Consider the following 24,194-nt stretch of genomic DNA (forward strand, 5'->3'; position numbering starts at 1 on the left):
AAGTAGAAAGGGAACTCTTTAGGAGGAGTTGTGTGTTTGAACTTGTGTAGTACTTCATTAATTACCTGTGTATACCTGTAAGACATTAATTACAGGTGTAAATCTGGATTTACAGGTGTGATAATCTACCTGACTAAACGTGTCTCTGTAGAAAGACTGAAGATGTATCTTATATACTACCAGATTGGTGCCACACTTTAAATGGACTTGATATTTATGAAATGTATGCAATCCAGGATTAGCTGTGTAATATGTGAAATACCACAGAGTACTTAAACAACCAGTGGAGCACAGTAACTATAAGCCACGTAAGTACAGCAAACAACACCCATAATGACTCACAAAGACTCAGGAACAATAGACAGTCAAGGTGCTGGCACTAGCCACACAGATGGTAAAAAAATTCCTGACTCTGCCTTTGCTTTCAAGAAATTTATAGCTTTACCACAAGGGCTGAAAGTAAAGTCTGGGGATACCCCTGACCCATCTAACCCCAGACGTCCCCTACCAGTAAAGGCAGTTCCCTTGAATTCCTTTCATTCGGCCAATGACACACAGCAAATAGGGGTATCCACTACCTATGTGCCCAGTCAACTGGAACCCAGTGAAATAATAGGTAGTGGTGGCAGTGTAGTGTCGCGCGGTCGCTCAAGGAGAAGTAGTGTCTCATCGACAGGCAGCTCAGGAACACCCAATGGTAGTATAAGTTCTATCCCCTCGGACGTATCATATACCCCACGGTACAGGAAACGCTCCTCCTCCACACCCCCAGACCTGGGAAGGCAGAGAGCCTCTCCTGTTGACCGGCGTATAGGTAAAGTAGTGAACCAGTACTACAGTGGTTTGTTCAACAATAACAACGACCCCTACACTAACGGTAATGCCTGGAGTCAGGATGGGGATGACCTAGGCTTCTATACCATCGACCAAGGAGACGACCCCTTAGTGTATAGTGTGGGACTGATAGGTAACCCAGGGGCCTACCCAGGTAACCCACAGGGCTATCCAAACGACACAAACAACCATGAGGATGCATACCTAGTCTCTAGTGACAACACTAAGGTGTTGGAGAACTGGCAACTTCACCCGTCAAGTAATAAATCAGTAGGTGACGACCTGACGTCCTCAGGCCACGAATCTGTCATGCATCCTCACTACGTAACTCTGCCCAGAGGTGGCAGTGGCCAGGTAATTCACCAGAGACAGCCATTACACCAAGTCCAATCCAGGAGGCCGGTCATGGCCCACACCAACGGCACCCTCCCCAGAGGAGGGGCACTTGTTGTGTACCAGCCCAGCCAGAGAAACAAGGAAATGCTTATAGTGGGCAATGGACATGCCAACCATACCAACGGTTCTCAGGGAAATCTGTACAAATCTAAGGCACTGTCATCTAGCATGCCTACATTACTGGATGGTACTAAAAAGGCAGACAAAAAGTTCTTAAAGGAGTTAAAAAAGCGTGAAAAGGAGGAGAGAAAAAGACTTGAAAAGGAAGAGAAAAGAAGATTGAAAGAAGAAAAGAAACTACAAAAGGCTTTAAAAAAGGCTCATTCAAGGACCTTACCCAAAAGTTTTGGATCATATGTGAACAAACCTATTGAATCTGTGTACTCGCGTCCAAAGCTATCTTTCTCTGCTGTGCCAATAGACTATGAAGATAATCCCTCCCGTCCCCAAAGGTTCAGTGCCCCTGCCCCTACACAGTCCCCTCCTCCCCCACCCCCTGAGCCCAGCGTGAGGACACGTTCTCTCTACAGTAGTGCACCGGATCTTCTTCGTCTGGAACAGGTTTACGGTGCCACAATTAGGGGTCACCACCATCACTCTAAACAGCCTGCACCCCGCCCCAGGACTAGTATAAACCAAGGAATATATACTGTCAGGTAAGCTTTAAATACTCTGTAACAATATGTCCCTCATTGTCACCACACATGTGGTTTAGAATATGTGTATATAGTCTAACACCACACATACATAACTAACTTGTAGAAATGGCATTTTATTTCTGTCCTGTTTTTGGTAAATGCTTCGTGAATGTGAGTTGAGAAACACCACCTGTAATAATGACTACCTGTACCTTCCTGGTATGGGTTAGTGTAAATGACTGGTGTTAAAGTTAGCAGATAAGTAAAAAGGTATGTTGGCTTTAACATCACAATGGAATGCTGTGTGTACAGTACTATCATCAGGCTGTGTTCCTACAACAAAATTGTAACCATGCAATTCGATGACAAGAAAAATCAATATGTGAATTGATCTGGGAAGTTTATAAACACAGGTGTTACTTAGTACAGGCAGTGCTGGGACAGCCTAATGGATCTCTAGCTTCTTCTTATTTCCTGGGGACATCAGCTAATAGCATCACTAAATGATGAGTATGTCCAGGAAGTATTCTGTAGACACTCAGGTTCCATATATGTCAGGGTATAGGTTAAGGTCGAAAATGGAATCTGAATGTCTGTTCAGAACTGGAATATTTCTGACAGAATCCACCTATGAACTTCTGTGTTTGTATATTTTCTCTTTGAGTATTACTGAGGATTTTGTAATACATAGGTGTGATCTGATCACAAAATACAACATCTATGATAAGATTGTTTAAGTTTACTGGTCACAAGTGACAGTTGATGTAGAGGCTTTCTTATCATATAGCTTTCTTTTTCTCATTACATTGATGATGATTTGGAGGCTGGGGAAGTTTAAAGGTTATAGGTTGATAAAGTTAGTACTTGTAGGCTGGTAGAATATAGGATTGGTAGGCTGGAGGAATATAGGATTGGTAGGCTGGTGGGATATAGAATTGGTAGGCTGGTGGAAGGTAGGATTGGTTGGCTGGTGGAATATAGGATCGATAGGCTGGTGGAAGATTGGATTGGTAGGCTTGTGGAATATAGGATTGGTAGACTGGAGGAAGATAGGATTGGTAGGCTGATGGAATATAGGATTGGTAGACTGGAGAAAGATAGGATTGGTAGGCTGATGGAATATAGGATTGGTAGACTGGAGGAAGATAGGATTGGAAGGCTGATGGAATATAGGATTGGTAGACTGGAGAAAGATAGGATTGGTAGGCTGATGGAATATAGGATTGGTAGACTGGAGGAAGATAGGATTGGTAGGTGGTGGTGGAAGTTTAAAGGGTATAGGTCTCTATAGATAGTTCATCTAGATGAGGGGAGGTCGTTAGTGTCCACAGTGCTGATGGTATGTTCCAGGCAGGATAGCCAGACACCAGGACTTGATTGGGTCAAAACAATGATACACATCAAGTAATATATAGGTACAACGGAATTTATATTAGCTGATTTGTCAACTTAAGGCAAATTTTTCAAATTTTGTTTCTGTATACTAAGATAACAGGTTTTAATTGTACTTTCTGGCTAGAAACCAGTTTTAGTCTGTGACATTTTGAATGTGAAAAGCAATGATGGGTTAAAGCTTTTATAAACGGGAAACACTTTCTCGTTGTATAACAAAACAAATTGGATGATAAATCAGTTTAGAAACATGAAAGGATACCTGATATATAAAGGATCTATTTACTGGAAAGTAAAAAAAACAAAACTATCATTGACATTAAAGGTATGGGAGATCAAACACATGACTTTAGGTCAATATTCAGACCCAAATTTAAGTGAACAAGATTCTATATCAAAATGTTTGAGTTGAATGCTTTTGTAATATGTGAGAAAGGCAGAGGAAAGAGAGAGAAATTGACAATGTCTCACTCCTTGTTGTTTAAGTAAGATCTTGTGATAATGTATTGTATACGTAAAACATTGTCACATAGGGTTATAGTGTTGGGTGTTTGCTCGGGGCATACACAGGCCCAGCAAGGATATTGACTGTTCTGTAAATGTGAACACCCTACTGCTTACATAACAACAACCACTTAGACACAATACCAAATACCAGGAACAGGTATAATAAAGAAAATTATTCTAATACAAAAAGACAAGAAAGCACTTTCTGGAGGCCTGAATTCAGATTTGATTGTAAATATAAATGTTGTTTATGAATTGTTATGAATTCCCAAACTCATGATAGTTGTACTCATATTTATTTTTATAACATGGCAACTTTCATGACAAATAATGATTGATAGCTGTGGGATTTTTTAATCCTGACATTAGAACATTCCATATAACTATGAGTCATACTGAGTTAACTGTCAATACTATAGACTGGGAACATGTCAGTATCCTTAATATCTATCTCGAGTAACTCCGAAAACAAATTCATGAGTCATCATTCTTATGTACTATAATTGTATGCTAATTATAAACAAAGTTTCTACAGGAGGAGAGTGTAATGACAGAAGTTTATGTTGAGTGACGTATGATATTGACGTGATCCTTTGTTGTGAAATGTAGTCCCAGATCAATAAGATCTTGTGAGCGTCACAGTTCAAATTATTATATTTGTGCAGTGGAGATCAGTCCTAATTGAAGAGCCACAGTTATTATATAGACAACACCATGGTAGCTATCTCGTCCCGTGGACCAAATAATTACCCAGATACACCATTTCAACCTCAGTATGTGTCAATGACCTTGATCTGAGACAATTCATTTTAGAATGAGTTGACAATATGTGAGAAGTGTTTGGGGGCTAGTTACTGTGCTTTTTAACTGAGTGCCAAGGTTTATAACAGAGAGTGACATGTTGTGAGCAGACTTGGTTATCATAACAACATTCCCTGATTCACCATCAGCATATAGTAAAAACATCATATTATGACAGCCAGTTTTAAATGTTGATATTCTGAAGATTTTACCCCAGAGATGTCGTGTCAGTGAGAGTTTGGTACAGATATGTATACAGTAATGGTTTGGGGCTATGTATTACACGTAGGTAGAAAAGTTCAGGATCGGGTTAGAAATGGACTAAATGTACTGGTATCAGACAGGAAATCAGAGTTGATGGTAGAAAGATGACAGGAATGTTCGCAGGGGCTTTAGAGTGGGTGAGAATGATATCCACACCCTTCTGTTAAGTGTTTGTAGTCCTTATTGAGACAGGACCACCCCTATAAGTCCTGACGTAAGTAAGAGTTCCGCTCACTAAAGCATGCAGACTGGCACATACCTACCTTATACTCGGTGACATAATCGGCCAAATAACAGTCTACAGTGACACCTGTAACTTGATGTATAGCTAGATTACATACTGTATCTCAGTTTGTACACAAAACGTACAGTAATGTTTAACAAGTTTTTGAGGAATAAATACATCAGTTAATCAAGTGATTTGTGTGACTTGTGTCAGTAGAATTATTGGAGTGTCCAGATTATTCTAGGTATCGTATATCTGGTTAGAATTCACAGGGATGATGTCTGTTTAGTGGTACATTAACGTGATCATGTGATCACCTGTGAAATAATGATAAACATTTAGGAGATGTTATTTTACATCTGGATTGTGAAATCATAATTCATTTAAATATCATTTGGTACTTTTGAAGGAAAATGATAAAAAAAATTTTGACCCATGAAAATTACCAGCTGTACAGTATGTCTCAAAAAATTACCAGCGATACATTATGTCTCAGAAAGTTACCAGCGATACAGTATGTCTCAGAAAATTACCAGCTGTACAGTATGTATCCGAAAATTACCAGCTGTACAGTATGTCTCAGAAAATTACCAGCTGTACAGTATGTCTCAGAAAATTACCAGCGATACAGTATGTCTCAGTTTTAACATGGTAACATTGAAATGTTTGTTATACATATTGTAATGATAATTTTTTGGCATTTTAATAATCCTTATTATTCATAGATGTAGGTATTAACCTACATACTACTCTTAGCTTAGTTTTCTTGTATTACCGGATCATTAATCTGATATAATGTTCTCTCTGTGATCATATTAACATGTAGTTAGATGTTGTTAAAGGTAAACACTAAATTATGTACAATTATGTCTGTTGAAGATGACTGTCATATGGTTGTTGATAGAACAGAGGAGAATTGAGGATTCTTGGTGGTTAATGGGAAGACCAGACTCAGTGTACATTTACAGTCTGTTGTTATGGTTACATCCTGGTCGACTGTCTCAGTAGACTGGGTAACAGCAGTCAGGACAGGTGCTGAAGTAGAACACATTGATGTCTCTTCCACTGAGTCCTGTTGTTCTATACTCAAGAGAAACTTTTATATATGGTAAAGAGGGACAGAAAAAGAACAAGGGCCTTAGGTAAAGAAAGGAAATGAAAACAGTATGGAGATAATTGTTTAAACTGAAATGAGTTTTAATGCCGAATCTGAAGCTTAGAAATGCTGAAACACTGGTCCTTCAGTCTTGGGTTTGATCTGAGTCCCAGTTTTTGTCACACTGGTCCTTCAGTCAGCAGTCAGGATTTGATCTGAGTCCCTGTTTCTGTCACACTAGTCCTTCAGTCAGTAGTCAGGATTTGATCTGAGTCCCTGTTTCTGTCACACTGGTCCTTCAGTCAGCAGTCAGGATTTGATCTGAGTCCCTGTTTCTGTCACACTGGTCCTTCAGTCAGCAGTCAGGATTTGATCTGAGTCCCTGTTTCTGTTACACTGGTCCTTCAGTCAGTAGTCAGGATTTGATGTGGGTCCCTGTTTCTGTCACACTGGTCCTTCAGTCAGTAGTCAGAGTTTGATCCGAGTCCGTTTCTGTTACACTGGTCCTTCAGTCAGTAGTCAGGATTTGATGTGGGTCCCTGTTTCTGTCACACTGGTCCTTCAGTCAGTAGTCAGAGTTTGATCCGAGTCCGTTTCTGTCACACTGGTCCTTCAGTCAGTAGTCAGGATTTTATGTGGGTCCCTGTTTCCGTCACACTGGTCCTTCAGTCAGTAGTCAGGATTTGATCCGAGTCCGTTTCTGTCACACTGGTCCTTCAGTCAGTAGTCAGGATTTGATCTGAGTCCCTGTTTCTGTCACACTAGTCCTTCAGTCAGTAGTCAGGATTTGATCTGAGTTGTACTTGTCCAGTATTACACCTAAATCCTTAATGTAGACCATTGGTGCGTTCCTTGTCTTCAGACAGATTAGTAAAGGATTAGGGCAGGTAAAATAGTATTAGACTACTGTAGTAGTAGGCAAGATCTAATGTTACACTACTGGACACTGACTTGTACAAATAAATGAGAATCTATGGGTTTTAGTATTAACCATAGATGGGTCACTTACTGACAATCTGGATAGTCACCTGACCATTGGGATATGCTTATAAGTGACCATGGAGATCACCATTGTTTATCAGTGGGTAAACAGGTAAACTATGATATTAGTGTTAAGCTGTTCTCTTCATGTACATGTTTTTTATGTAATAATTGAAATGATATTGTACTTATGTAAAGGATTTCACTTTCAATGAAATTGCTACATAAATGTGAGTTGGGACTTCCAACACATTGACCTATATAAGTCACACTCTCCATATCTCTGTCCTATAACCATTCCTTATCTCTCTGTCCAATACCCATTCTTCATCTCTCTGTCCAATACTCATTCCTCATCTCTCTGTCCAATACCCATTCCTTATCTCTCTGTCCAATACCCATTCCTCATCTCTCTGTCCATTACCCATTCCTTATCTCTCTGTCCAATACCCATTCCTTATCTCTCTGTCCAATACCCATTCCTCATCTCTCTGTCCAATACCCATTCCTTATCTCTCTGTCCATTACCCATTCCTTATCTCTCTGTCCAATACCCATTCCTTATCTCTCTGTCCAATACCCATTCCTTATCTCTCTGTCCAATACCCATTCCTCATCTCTCTGTCCAATACCCATTCCTCATCTCTCTGTCCATTACCCATTCCTTATCTCTCTGTCCATTACCCATTCCTTATCTCTCTGTCCAATACCCATTCCTTATCTCTCTGTCCAATACTCATTCCTTATCTCTCTGTCCATTACCCATTCCTTATCTCTCTGTCCAATACTCATTCCTCATCTCTCTGTCCATTACCCATTCCTTATCTCTCTGTCCAATACCCATTCCTCATCTCTCTGTCCAATACCCATTCCTCATCTCTCTGTCCAATACCCATTCCTTATCTCTCTGTCCAATACCCATTCCTTATCTCTCTGTCCAATACCCATTCCTTATCTCTCTGTCCAATACCCATTCCTCATCTCTTTGTCCAATACCCATATATATTCTCTCTGGCCATAGTCCATTTCTGTCTCTTTGTCCCTTTGTCCATTGGTCTGTCTCTCTGTCAATTGGTCTGTCTTTCTGTCCATTGGTCTGTCTCTGTGTCCCTTTTTCCATTCCTTCATCTCTGTCCATCTATCTCTCTGTCCCTTTGTCCATTGGTCTGTCTTTCTGTCCATTGGTCTGTCTCTGTTCATTGGTCTGTCTCTCTGTCCCTTTGTCCATTGGTCTGTCTCTTTGTCCCTTTGTCCATTCCTTCATCTCTGTCCATCTATCTCTCTGTCCCTTTGTCCATTGGTCTGTATCTCTGTCCATTGGTCTGTCTCTGTGTCCCTTTTTCCATTCCTTCATCTCTGTCCATCTATCTCTCTGTCCCTTTGTCCATTGGTCTGTCTTTCTGTCCATTGGTCTGTCTCTGTTCATTGGTCTGTCTCTCTGTCCCTTTGTCCATTGGTCTGTCTCTTTGTCCCTTTGTCCATTCCTTCATCTCTGTCCATCTATCTCTCTGTCCCTTTGTCCATTGGTCTGTATCTCTGTCCATTGGTCTGTCTCTCTGTCCATTGGTCTGTCTCTGTTCATTGGTCTGTCTCTCTGTCCCTTTGTCCATTGGTCTGTCTCTTTGTCCCTTTATCTATTCCTTCATCTCTGTCCATCTATCTCTCTGTCCCTTTGTCCATTGGTCTGTATCTCTGTCCATTGGTCTGTCTCTCTGTCCATTGGTCTGTATCTCTGTCCATTGGTCTGTCTCTCTGTCCATTGGTCTGTCTCTGTTCATTGGTCTGTCTCTCTGTCCCTTTGTCCATTGGTCTGTCTCTCTGTCCCTTTGTCCATTCCTTCATCACTGTCCCTCTCTCTGTCTATTGGTCTGTCTCTGTCAATTGGTCTGTCTTTCTGTCCATTGGTCTGTCTCTCTGTCCATTGGTCTGTCTCTCTGTCCATTGGTCTGTCTCTGTTCATTGGTCTCTCTGTCCATCATCTGTCTGTTATTGTGTTTTCCATCCTTCATCACTCTGCTGCGACTTTTTTCAGCTAATAACCTTACCTTTGTCTGATCATATTAGAGGGCCTTACAACTAGTGACATATATATGTAGTCATATATGTAAAAACATCATGATAGCTCAGTCATTGGAATGTTAGTTTGACACTGTGAATTCTCAGGAAGCTGAGGAACGGATTGGTCTGTGCTGATTTGGTTGTGTTCTTGGGCAGGATGTTTTAACCTAAGAGTGACCCTACCTGTTCATAGGACTAAGAGGGCATTTTAACACCACATTGTGTATCCTATCAAAACATAACACCACATTGTGTATCCTATCAGAACATAACACCACATTGTGTATCCTATCAGAACATAACATTACATTGTGTATCCTATGAGAACATAACACCACATTGTGTATCCTATCAGAACATAACACCACATTGTGTATCCTCATAACACCACATTGTGTATCCTATCAGAACATAACACCACATTGTATATCCTATCAAAACATTGTGTATCCTATGATCATATGTTTTTGTATCCTCATAACACCACATTGTGTATCCTATCAGAACATAACACCACATTGTGTATCTATCAGAACATAACAACATTGTGTATCCTATCAGAAATAACACACATTGTGTATCCTTGGAACATAACACCACATTGTGTATCCTATGAACATAACACTACATTGTGTATCCTATGAGAACATAACACCACATTGTGTATCCTATCAGAACATAACACCACATTGTGTATGCTATCAGAACATAACACTACATTGTGTATCCTATCAGAACATAACACTACATTGTGTATCCTATGAGAACATAACACCACATTGTGTATGCTATCAGAACATAACACCACATTGTGTATCCTATCAGAACATAACACTACATTGTGTATCCTATGAGAACATAACACCACATTGTGTATCCTATCAGAACATAACACTACATTGTGTATCCTATGAGAACATAACACCACATTGTGTATCCTATCAGAACATAACACCACATTGTGTATCCTATCAGAACATAACACCACATTGTGTATCCTATCAGAACATAACACCACATTGTGTATCCTATCAGAACATAACACCACATTGTGTATCCTATCAGAACATAACACCACATTGTGTATCCTATCAGAACATAACACCACATTGTGTATCCTATCAGAACATAACACTACATTGTGTATCCTATGAGAACATAACACCACATTGTGTATCCTATGAGAACATAACACCACATTGTGTATCCTATCAGAACATAACACCACATTGTGTATCCTATGAGAACATAACACCACATTGTGTATCCTATCAGAACATAACACTACATTGTGTATCCTATCAGAACATAACACTACATTGTGTATCCTATGAGAACATAACACCACATTGTGTATCCTATCAGAACATAACACCACATTGTGTATCCTCATAACACCACATTGTGTATCCTATCAGAACATAACACCACATTGTTTATGCTATCAGAACATAACACCACATTGTGTATCCTATCAGAACATAACACTACATTGTGTATCCTATCAGAACATAACACTACATTGTGTATCCTATCAGAACATAACACTACATTGTGTATCCTATCAGAACATAACACCACATTGTGTATCCTATGAGAACATAACACCACATTGTGTATCCTATCAGAACATAACACCACATTGTGTATCCTCATAACACCACATTGTGTATCCTATCAGAACATAACACCACATTGTGTATCCTATCAGAACATAACACCACATTGTGTATCCTCATAACACCACATTGTGTATCCTATCAGAACATAACACCACATTGTGTATCCTAGCAGAACATAACACCACATTGTGTATCCTCATAACACCACATTGTGTATCCTATCAGAACATAACACCACATTGTGTATCCTAGCAGAACATAACACCACATTGTGTATCCTCATAACACCACATTGTGTATCCTATCAGAACATAACACCACATTGTATATCCTATCAAAACGCTTACTTGATCATTATGTTTTTTTATGCTGGTCTCATCTTATAGAAGTTGAAAATATAGATACAGAAGGCTCTTTACAATTAAAAATGAGTAAAAATCAATTTTATGTTGGTACAAAATCATTATGAACTGATATTTATGTATGACTTAGTTTACCTACACAGTTGCCTAGGGGGTGTACAACCTATACAGACCAGGTAGTGATAGTGTGTATCTGATGAGCCATGACAGGTACCACTGACCAGGTACATGAGGCATCACTCTAGTTCCTGGTTACTGTGATGTAATGCTCTGACTTCACTGAACATGTAATTAAGTTGTCAGACTGTTTGTTGATCATTGTTGACAATGACACTGGACACTGGTCACAAAATAGTATGCACCTTATACACACTGGTCAGTTAGAACCACGGTTGATGTTTGTTTTGCTGTCATGATGTCATACTGGTCGGAAGCTACACTCAGTACGTCAGATAAGTGATTTCTGTGTGATGTCACTGGGTCATGACTTATTGTGTCCTATTATGGGTTGGTTTCTGCACGAAAAAGACGATAACTTGACAAGTTGTCATGGAAATGTGAATTGGACCTCCACTCCCTTACTTTATTATCAGAGGTAGCGTGATTTCCTTATTTCAAAATCGCTATACCCTATCTCTGGTTTTAATCAGCATTTACTAGCAAACATGCTGTCTAAATGGTTCTTGGATGTTGACTGGCACCAGGGAGCTGTTAGGCTGTCACCATGATCTAACTTCACTGTTGTCTGTACTTATAGGTCTTCTAATCCCACAGCAAAATTCTGGGATTGTAAATTTACAGAAAATGACATTCGATAATCTCTACAAATACCCTATTATAATATCTGACTACAATGCTTGGTACGTAACTTAGTCAGGGTTGTTTTTGTGACCAGTACATGTCACATGCTGGTTTGTAGGGGGTAGATTTACCTGTATATACTACCAGGCTGTGTGATGTTGCCTGGTTTGATGTAGTTTACTGTAATTGTAGAAGCCCCTACAAGGTTTCAGTAGATATACATAACATGGTATATATTTTACATGTCCTTGTGCCAGATATGTCGGGTACTGCATATCTCTAGGTATGACGTGACCAACCATCTATCATCATGATACTTACAGGTCTGTGGTTTAGTCACTCAGATTTCACAGACGAGCTCCACCATGATAAACATTTGTGTCACTGGGTATCAGTGAGTCTTACTTATGTGTTACAGTTATCACCACTTTATATTATAGGATTCCTTCTTTTACTGAAAATGTATTCTATGTTGTTTTTGGAGAATTTTGGAGGGCCTTGCAATAAAATGTTCCTCTGTAAAGTTGGGTTTTTTTTATTTTGATAAGTGTGATATTTTCGTTCCCCATTAATAACAACTCTGATCAAACGTTTTAACATACAGTCTGGTGATTCAGCTGTGAATTTCAGAATGATTCTCTACAGTCTTTGATGAACATAAAAACTGAACCACTCCAGCAAGTTCCAGCATCTTTGAAAATTGAATTGGACAGACAAGCGAGGCAAAAAAGCTAAAAATGTGTAAAAAAAAATATATTTCTGATTTCATTATGTATATGGTGATATTATATTAGCAATAGATAAGTATTTTAAGGTTTTGTCGTTGGTTGTTTGTAATCAGGTAAAGAAGGCTATTGTCACTCTGACACCACTCACCATACTCGGGGGAAGTGGTTTCCGGTAGAAACAGAGATAATATCACTGGATATAGATGTTACCATTATATTTCTGCAGTGACTCCGACTTTTTACAGGTGATCCTGTAATTTTCTGGATCAATAGACCATTCTCTGATGTCCTGCCTATATAACCTGGGAACTCCTCTTTTTTACATTGACTCACCCTCGACTTGATGAAGAAATTCCTTACATTGAATGACCTAAATTCTTCTTACGTAAATAATTACTTTATTTATGTATTTTTTTAAACATGACAAGGAAAACAAAAGATACTTGTGAACACAAACACATATAAAGAAAAAAAGATGAAAGAGGTGTTACTTAGTTATTGTTGAACTTTTTGTGTTTTCATGGCGTACATATGTTTAAAAATGTCTTGTACAAAGGGCGTTTATCATGAAAACAATGAATACAAATAAAATTGACTACATATGAACATAGACACCAGAAATAAGCTGTCATATCAGTAACCTCTCCACAATACATATAGAACACCAAATACTGTCTTTCCTACAGACACCAGAAATAAGCTGTCATATCAGTAACCTCTCCACAATACATACAGAACACCAAATACTGTCTTTCCTACAGACACCAGAAATAAGCTGTCATATCAGTAACCTCTCCACAATACATACAGAACACCAAATACTGTCTTTCCTACAGACACCAGAAATAACCTGTCATATCAGTAACCTCTCCACAATACATACAGAACACCAAATACTGTCTTTCCTACAGACACCAGAAATAAGCTGTCATATCAGTAACCTCTCCACAATACATACAGAACACCAAATACTGTCTTTCCTACAGACACCAGAAATAAGCTGTCATATCAGTAACCTCTCCACAATACATACAGAACACCAAATACTGTCTTTCCTACAGACACCAGAAATAAGCTGTCATATCAGTAACCTCTCCACAATACATACAGAACACCAAATACTGTCTTTCCTACAGACACCAGAAATAAGCTGTCATATCAGTAACCTCTCCACAATACATACAGAACACCAAATACTGTCTTTCCTACAGACACCAGAAATAAGCTGTCATATCAGTAACCTCTCCACAATACATACAGAACACCAAATACTGTCTTTCCTACAGACACCAGAAATAAGCTGTCATATCAGTAACCTCTCCACAATACATACAGAACACCAAATACTGTCTTTCCTACAGACACCAGAAATAAGCTGTCATATCAGTAACCTCTCCACAATACATACAGAACACCAAATACTGTCTTTCCTACAGACACCAGAAATAAGCTGTCATATCAGTAACCTCTCCACAATACATACAGAACACCAAATACTGTCTTTCCTACAGACACCAGAAATAAGCTGTCATATCAGTAACCTCTCCACAATACATACAGAACACCAAATACTGTCTTTCCTACAGACACATACAGAACACCAATACTGTCTTTCCTACAGACACCAGAAATAAGCTGTCATATCAGTAACCTCTCCACAATACATACAGAACACCAAATACTGTCTTTCCTACAGACACCAGAAATAAGCTGTCATATCAGTAACCTCTCCACAATACATACAGAACACCAAATACTGTCTTTCCTACAGACACCAGAAATAAGCTGTCATATCAGTAACCTCTCCACAATACATACAGAACACCAAATACTGTCTTTCCTACAGACACCAGAAATAAGCTGTCATATCAGTAACCTCTCCACAATACATACAGAACACCAAATACTGTCTTTCCTACAGACACCAGAAATAAGCTGTCATATCAGTAACCTCTCCACAATACATACAGAACACCAAATACTGTCTTTCCTACAGAAATCTTGTATATATTTAATGGTGGTTTTCAAGTGCATTTCATTGTGTCGTGATCTATCAGAATCTCCACTAAATTTTCTCATCCGATCAATTTTCCTCTGACCTGGTGTTCTAATTGCCAAACTAATTGTCAGTCGTGCATGATAGACTAGAGAAGGTATACACCTGTGTACCGGTAGGGCTTATGTGTTATAGATTAGATTACAATGTCACGAGTCCATACCATATCTTATACTAATGAAGTGTTATCATTGTCACTACTGCTATACAACGTTATCAATATCGGGGTGGATCTTCACCTACTCTTCATCTCTTCATTCTTGGAAATTTACATTGGAAAACTTTTGGAATTTCACTTCCTTAACCTTAGGAAGGATGGTGCATAGGGAAGACGTTGTTATGGATAACTTTGATGATTTACAATTGTCAGCAATGTAAATTACATAACCTCACACAGCCTGTAAATATTGTCAAGGTCGTGAATGATCCTACCTGATATGTTGTCTGTTTGAAGATGTGATTGAAGGCTGAAGTCTGTTGTAGTAATATTCTGTGATATAGACTCTGTGGAATACTGAGGACAGTAACTTTGTAGACACACCTGGACATACTAGTGTCATAGAATGCTGTCACGAAAGTTTTCTAAGAAAAATATGTAAGTTGTGGTACATAAAATATTGGCGCAACATTGAATAAGTTTTATGATGAGTTTGGGGGGAATATGCTGATGATGTTTAAAATGAGTTGGGAGGGAATATGCTGATGATGTTTAAAATGAGTTGGGAGGGAATATGCTGATGATGTTAAAATGAGTTGGGAGGGAATATGCTGATGATGTTTAAAATGAGTTGGGAGGGAATATGCTGATGATGTTAAAATGAGTTGGGAGGGAATATGCTGATGATGTTTAAAATGAGTTGGGAGGGAATATGCTGATGATGTTTAAAATGAGTTGGGAGGGAATATGCTGATGATGTTAAAATGAGTTGGGAGGGAATATGCTGATGATGTTTAAAATGAGTTGGGAGGGAATATGCTGATGATGTTAAAATGAGTTGGGAGGGAATATGCTGATGATGTTTAAAATGAGTTGGGAGGGAATATGCTGATGATGTTAAAATGAGTTGGGAGGGAATATGCTGATGATGTTTAAAATGAGTTGGGAGGGAATATGCTGATGATGTTAAAATGAGTTGGGAGGGAATATGCTGATGATGTTTAAAATGAGTTGGGAGGGAATATGCTGATGATGTTAAAATGAGTTGGGAGGGAATATGCTGATGATGTTTAAAATGAGTTGGGAGGGAATATGCTGATGATGTTTAAAATGAGTTGGGAGGGAATATGCTGATGATGTTAAAATGAGTTGGGAGGGAATATGCTGATGATGTTTAAAATGAGTTGGGAGGGAATATGCTGATGATGTTAAAATGAGTTGGGAGGGAATATGCTGATGATGTTTAAAATGAGTTGGGAGGGAATATGCTGATGATGTTAAAATGAGTTGGGAGGGAATATGCTGATGATGTTTAAAATGAGTTGGGAGGGAATATGCTGATGATGTTAAAATGAGTTGGGAGGGAATATGCTGATGATGTTTAAAATGAGTTGGGAGGGAATATGCTGATGGTGTTTAAATTGAGTTGGGAGGGAATATGCTGATGGTGTTTAAAATGAGTTGGGGGGGAATATGCTGATGGTGTTTAAAATGAGTTGGGAGGGAATATGCTGATGGTGTTTAAAATGAGTTGGGTGGGAATATGCTGATGGTGTTTAAAATGAGTTGGGTGGTGACTCAAACACCATTATCTATTGATGACTTGTGTGTATTATTTATAGATATGTATGATATGTATATACCATACCTGTGTAGCTAGGTTGGCTGATCAGCCTTTATTCTGGGATATTTTGGTTGCAGGTATTGTTTCCATGTTACTTTTAAGAATGGCAACTTTGTCCGTAGCATATATGTAGTTTAGAGTACAGCACTTATCGCCTGTGACGGTCACTAACCTTTGGGTCATCACTCTAACAGCTTTATTTTAATTCTATTAGGAGTTTGAGTTTTTTGTTCCAGGACTCGAGGGTCAAGGTCACAATAAGTATTTAAAGAAGTTCATCTATCCATCAAGACACTTCAATCTAGCAGCTTTATTTCAGAAAGAATCATGATCAAATTATATGTTAACTTTAAGAAAGTTTATATATAGAACTCTTGTATGAAATTGTATTTCCAGGTTCTAAGTTCAAGGTCACTAATGCTATTTATAGAAAGTTATCAACCAAAGTCATCTCTCTAGTGTTATGAGAAACCTCAAATGAGCTTGTGTTGATGGTTCCAGTTTTTAAGATCACTTTAAACTATATCTAGAACTATATCAAACAGTGGCAGTTATTTGGATGGGAGTGCTTTATAAACATTTTCTATTCTTTTGTGATTAATATTATAACACTATTTGTACAGCTAGGTAGACTAAAAAATTGATATAATAACACTACAGCTATAGATAGACTAAAACATTAAGCTGACATCAATAAAGTGATCCTGATCAATGAAGTCCTTGGTAAGACTTCCAATGGGTGCTGGAGGTCAGCATTGCTACTCTTAAGGTTAATGTCTCTATTGAACGTGTCTGTGGTCCTGGCTGGAAAATCCAGGTATCTCTGAGCATGCAGGTCTATATATAAAGTTATTGTAGATTGATGGAAATATATGTAGATTTGTGTTTCTTTTGTGTGAGAAGATAACACTTGATGTCTCCATCTACCTACAGTATGTATCTGTCACACATCAGGTTTACCTGCTTCAGGTGAGATACACATCAGTTGATCTGCTTCAGGTGGGACAAACATTTTGCTTTACAAAAGAAGATATTTGCATGACTTCATAAATCTTTAAATCTATAAAAATAAAACAACTTAAATATGATAAAGGCTCCAAAACCTTTTTTGTTATCGTTTTGAACTCCATCTGTGTACACTGGTAATGTGTATATTTGATTGTGTCAGGAGTTAACAGGTAACAATTTATAATAACAGTCTGGAGATGAATGAGAACATTTGTCTGCATGGAAAAATAGTCTACATAGAGCAATGATGAATCACATTGTACGTAAAGACACTGCAGAGGTATAGACACAGTAGGGTGTGTTTACCTGTCCCACTACAGGTAGCTCTGCCTTCTGAAGTTGTATTGGAAATCCAATACTCTGACCTTTATATATGTTATGATGTCGTTCAAGACATGAACAACAATTTCTCAGATGCTTCATGGTACATTTGATTTGAAGCAGCTTGAAACTGTTCTGTGATGATGAGATATGTTTTATCTGCAAACTTATACAAGTTAAATTTGTTGACTGAAAGAAAGACTTTTGTAAACATGAACAGAATCATAATTGGTGTGTGAGTGAACCCATAGACATGTATGGTCAAAGAATCAAACCCAAAATGTCATGGTAAAATCTCTATAACCTCTTGGTTTTATTGGTTCCAAGTTGTCTACATCAGTCTTCCTCTAAGTGTTTTGTCATCGACAGTCATCAGTGTTCTTAGGTGTCATGTCCATCCCCAGTCTGTCAGAGACTTAAGATTGTAGTATTTTGATCACAATTTCTAATTTTATGTGAATCGGTCTCAGATTTGTGAATGTTTTAGTAATGTTGATAGATTTTATGAATCGTACAACACAATATATTGATGAATGTTGTAGTAACGTTTGACTGCTTTATTACAGTTCCTATTCGGCACGAACAGTTGTACTGCAGCGTGGACCTGAGGGATATGGCTTTGTTCTACGAGGAGCAAAATGTAAGTAAACCACGGAAAATGTACAGATGTTGAGCCTTACATTACTAGGATAGACTTTAGACATATATACTGGTTATTTCTATAGAGCCATGAACTTTGCTGAATGAAGTTAAGCTGAAGTATACTTGAAGTAGAGAAGTTGTGCTATCAACATTTATGACTGGGTTTGGTCAAACATCCATTCGGTCAAGGACCATGTTGTTACATCTGGGTATTATGGGCGTACGTCATCAAGCCTTGTGTGGTAGGTGGTGTCAGGATGGTTCTTAAAGCTTTGTCAGTAGGAATTACATTCGGTGTTAGGATTTAGGGTATTTTTTGATGGTTCAAAGCATGATTTAATTTCCTATATTTTTGATGGTTTTTTTAGATATAGTCCTGACAGTTTGGGTCTCGTACATCATGGTTTAAACTTTATATATTTCTCTGTGTAAGTTCTGGTGTGGGTCAGTTAGTACCTGAATAGTTGGCCAGGGTATTCGATCGGTTTACATTTGATAGATTTAAACCTGCAACAACAAGAATGTTAAAATAACAGACCAATAGATATTGTTTTTGCAAGGATGACACTGTGACCCTACTTGAGATAGCAGCACATCTCTTTCCCTCCAGTACAGGAGAATCTGATAATAAATGTTTGTACATGGTATGTATCTCTGATTGGACTATAATCTTTATACATTACATCTAAACATTTAACTTTCAAACATAACACATATCATGTGAAAGATTCATTTTCTTCCCGATTTTGAAAATTATCCAACCTCAATATACTGTATAGGTTGTGACTTCAATATCGCATTGAATTTAGAAGAAATTCAGGAGCAGAATGTTAAAATCTGCTGTTGAACTGTGGTGACTGTGAACCACGTACCAGGGTCAATGATGTGATCCACTTTGTCTTATAGATTGTGTAATATTGTACACTCTTTAGCTGTGATTAGGGCCAGATTGTAAATACACTACCTGTGATACATTAGGAAGTAAAAAATTCAAATTTATGACTTTCAGGGCTTTGATATTTGTTTTAAGAAGATCAGTTTTGTTGAATGTGTTTTTGAGTTGGTTGTTATAACTGAAGGGTCACAGGAGAAGTGTGCTTAGACTCAAGTGTTCAAGTCAGGATCAATGAATTTGGCCTAGTGTGGTAAAACATATCAACAAATTTTACACGTCAGTAGGTTGGCCATGAACACCACCAAGTGTTGGAGAAACATGACAGGAATGGCTGTTCAGTCGCCTGAGTTTATTGAAGATCCTAGTTTTGTTGACAGTACACCTGAGGTTTTGGTCGTCCCCTTCCCCCGATATCTACTAGTTAGCTTTCATGTCCAGAGACCTGGAATCACCACCAGATTCAGCTGACTCTGACTGATAAGTCATTTAACAAGATAGAAGGCATGTACAGAACATTGCTTACTTCTGATGATTTAGATACATTATTGAGTAATTTATTGTTTGTTGAAGACATTTTTTTCAGTAAGTTAAGTACACAATATGGAAGCTGTGTTTCTTTGCTGGTCTGTTATTGGGACTAAGTGTTACCCTGTGTCACTGAAGGTGAATAACACAACTGGATCATCTAAATGTAAAACATGGAAGGCACACAAACATTTGATTTATCTGGAATTAAGTGACGAAATCACAAGCCTGAGGGATTTTGTGGGAAAAGCTGACCTGAACATGTACCTATTTCACACTTGTCAGGTGAACATTTTTTACCTGTGCTAAACTTATTAAACTTTTCAGTGTAAAACAAGCAAGAGCTCAGATACAACATTTGGTCCTGACTAAACAATATCATCAGTGTTTACAGACAAAAATGTAGAACATTCTTGAAGTTTTGTACTAAGGAGCAATCAAAGGTTTGCCCCACTAACAAATTCTACGGGATTCTTCACACAGGGGCCTGTAACAATGTTTCTGGGGGATCCTTCACACAGGGGCCTGTAACAATGTTTCAGTGGGATCCTTCACACAGGGCCTGTAACAATGTTTCTGGGGGATCCTTCACACAGGGGCCTGTAACAATGTTTCTACGGGATCCTTCACACAGGGGCCTGTAACAATGTTTCAGTGGGATCCTTCACACAGGGGCCTGTAACAATGTATCAGTGGTATCCTTCACACAGGATATGGGACTATATAGATTTGGGACTATATAGATATATATATGTGATTAATATTTTATGATATACGTAACTACATCAACAATGATTTGTGAAGTGTGTTGTTGTCAAGTAAAAACTTGAAGCATGAAATTGACATGTAACACAGGATTTTATAAGTAATACTAGGATATAAGTGAGACAAGTGTCGTAATGACATCTGGTGAGTGTATGTGTTGTTTAAATATCTAATTAATCACTGGGATCTAAGTCACAGATCTATCAATGTCATATGTAAAGGCTTTTGTTAAGGTTTCTGATTTCTAAGAAAATATTTGGATTTCTTCACCAGCTATGTTAGATACTTCCCTGGGGAAAGACTTCAGCAAAATTGTGACATGAATTGTTATGGTCTAATGTGTGATAATTCTATATAAAAGTTGCCTCCTGTTGGAACAGCTGTATCTATAACAAGGTGACATCCCTAGTCTCCCTCCAGTTTCACTGACTGATCAGTATGAAATCCTTCATTGATTTGTTCACCTTGACCACCCCTCACTACTCTACTACATTATGATCATTAAAATCCAGGTGGGTCCATCACAGAATTTCAGGGGTTTAGTTTGGGTAGGAAGAAGATGCCAAGCTGTTGCCACTGTTTAAAACATATGTTGGCAACGCCTCAATTAAATCAATTCCTCTTTCAGACTTCAGGCTTTGTGAAGTCATGACTAGTGTTAAGATTTACTCATATTTTCTTGAGAAAACCTGTGATTCCTCTAGCTGCTGGGTTGTATCATTGTGACATAGGATGGCCTGTAAGCGGAAAATCATCAAGTGTTTTCGATGGAAAAGATTGAAAAATCGAGGAGACCCTGGTGTTGGAGATTTATGGTTGAATGAACCATGTAGGTAACATCCTTTAGATGTTATTATTTATGGAATCTTATTGAGTTATCTCCCCTGTATATGCATTTTGCCAAGACTATAGTGTGTAAGAAACCATGTAGGTTGATTGAATTTGAGTTTAAGCAGTAAATGATGAATATTCTGTCTTATTTTATAAGTTTTTCTGATGATTGTTGCACTATTATGGCTACAGTATACAAAATTACTGTTCAAGTTTGCACAGAAAAAGGTCAAAAATAGAGCTAGGGGGGGGGGTGGGGGGGTTAGAAATGTGACATTTTTGTAGATCATTCTGGCCGGAATATTTGTGATCAGGGTTGACTTAGCAACTATAAGATGCTTTATTGTTAGATGTTACCTCAGATCAGCGAAATTTAGCAACAGTAATACATTTCTCTGATCTGGGGGTTAACTTGGCAACAGTTTAACTTTTTGATTATCAGGGTTACCTTAACAACAGTTAAACATCTTGGGTTACCTTAACAACAGTTAAACATCTTGGGTTACCTTAACAACAGTTAAACATCTTGGGTTACCTTAACAACAGTTAAACATCTTGGGTTTACCTTAACAACAGTTAAACATCTTGGATTATCTTAACAACAGTTAAACATCTTGGGTTTACCTTAACAACAGTTAAACATCTTGGATTATCTTAACAACAGTTAAACATCTTGGGTTTACCTTAACAACAGTTAAACATCTTGGATTATCTTAACAACAGTTAAACATCTTGGGTTTACCTTAACAACAGTTAAACATCTTGGGTTACCTTAACAACAGTTAAACATCTTGGATTACCTTAACAACAGTTAAACATCTTGGATTATCTTAACAACAGTTAAACATCTTGGGTTACCTTAACAACAGTTAAACATCTTGGGTTTACCTTAACAACAGTTAAACATCTTGGATTATCTTAACAACAGTTAAACATCTTGGGTTTACCTTAACAACAGTTAAACATCTTGGATTATCTTAACAACAGTTAAACATCTTGGGTTTACCTTAACAACAGTTAAACATCTTGGATTATCTTAACAACAGTTAAACATCTTGGGTTTACCTTTTAAACATCCTTAACAACAGTTAAACATCTTGGGTTTACCTTAACAACAGTTAAACATCTTTGGTTTACCTTAACAACAGTTAAACATCTTGGGTTTACCTTAACAACAGTTAAACATCTTGGATTTACCTTAACAACAGTTATACGTCTTGGCAATTAGGGTTAAAGGCCAGGACTGTGAACTTTGACCTGTGTAGAAATGCTGCTGTCCTCTTATCTTGGCTCTGATCGTGAGACAGAGGAGAAATCTTTAGTACATCATAAATGTCAACAGATCTGTATGAATAAGGAATTCTCTTAACAGAATACTCCTTTTTATAACAGCCAGTTTACATCACATTATCAGACAATTTGTTGGCAAAGGAATTTGACATAAAGATGAAGTTGGTCCTGTTTTATGGTGAGATGGACCACACCTTAAGCCCATAGTACAGTGTCCTGTAGTAAATTAGCATGATAATAATGATACTATAGGGATTAGTCTACATATCAGTGGTCTGAGGTAAACAGTATGTTGACCATTATCAACACAAATATAGGGTCAATAAAGGCCAACTGCCTGGACACACTTTTAACCAATGGTATATTAGCAGTCTCTTGACTATTGTACCTAAGGGTTATTGATAGTGTTTTAAAGTTTTGGAGAAATCTTTGCCCTATGCTGGGAAATGGAAAGCCTCAAACAGGCTCTGGTTATAAAAAAGCTTATTTCATTCTGAGTAGATCTACCCGATTCCTGATATCTGTACAGGGATGGTGGTGTAAATGGTGATATAGCTATAATCCAGCAGGTGCTGCATGGTTTAATTAGAGTTCATAATGATTGGAGGGGAAGGTGTTGTTTAGAGATTGGAGGGGATGGTGTTGACTAGAGATTGGAGGGGATGGTGTTGTCTAGAGATTGGAGGGGATGGTGTTGACTAGAGATTGGAGGGGATGGTGTTGTCTAGAGATTGGAGGGGATGGTGTTGTCTAGAGATTGGAGGGGATGGTGTTGTCTAGAGATTGGAGGGGATGGTGTTGACTAGAGATTGGAGGGGATGGTGTTGTCTAGAGATTGGAGGGGATGGTGTTGTCTAGAGATTGGAGGGGATGGTGTTGTCTAGAGATTGGAGGGGATGGTGTTGTCTAGAGATTGGAGGGGATGGTGTTGTCTAGAGATTGGAGGGGATGGTGTTGTCTAGAGATTGGAGGGGATGGTGTTGTCTAGAGATTGGAGATGGTGTTGACTAGAGATTGGAGGGGATGGTGTTGTCTAGAGATTGGAGGGGATGGTGTTGTCTAGAGATTGGAGGGGATGGTGTTGTCTAGAGATTGGAGGGGATGGTGTTGTCTAGAGATTGGAGGGGATGGTGTTGTCTAGAGATTGGAGGGGATGGTGTTGACTAGAGATTGGAGGGGATAGTGTTGTCTAGAGATTGGAGGGGATAGTGTTGTCTAGAGATTGGAGGGGATGGTGTTGACTAGAGATTGGAGGGGATGGTGTTGTCTAGAGATTGGAGGGGATGGTGTTGTCTAGAGATTGGAGGGGATGGTGTTGTCTAGAGATTGGAGGGGATGGTGTTGACTAGAGATTGGTTGAACGTGTATTATTAC

At 38.4% G+C, this 24,194-nt stretch overlaps 1 protein-coding gene across 1 annotated transcript in view; it reads left to right on the forward strand.

The window, feature by feature from the left end:
- LOC132543787 (SH3 and multiple ankyrin repeat domains protein 1-like) overlaps nt 1-24,194 on the forward strand; it is a 69,190-nt gene that overhangs the window by 25,481 nt on the left and 19,515 nt on the right. Inside the window, exon 14 of the mRNA XM_060207311.1 lies at nt 18,439-18,512. Coding sequence (XP_060063294.1) covers nt 18,439-18,512 — 74 coding nt within the window. The remainder of the gene's footprint in view (nt 1-18,438; nt 18,513-24,194) is intronic.

The sequence above is a fragment of the Ylistrum balloti genome, unplaced genomic scaffold (genome assembly GCF_031769215.1).
Source record: "Ylistrum balloti isolate Yb309-2 unplaced genomic scaffold, AGI_CSIRO_Ybal_v1 Utg369764, whole genome shotgun sequence".
In the NCBI taxonomy this organism is placed as follows: domain Eukaryota; kingdom Metazoa; phylum Mollusca; class Bivalvia; order Pectinida; family Pectinidae; genus Ylistrum; species Ylistrum balloti.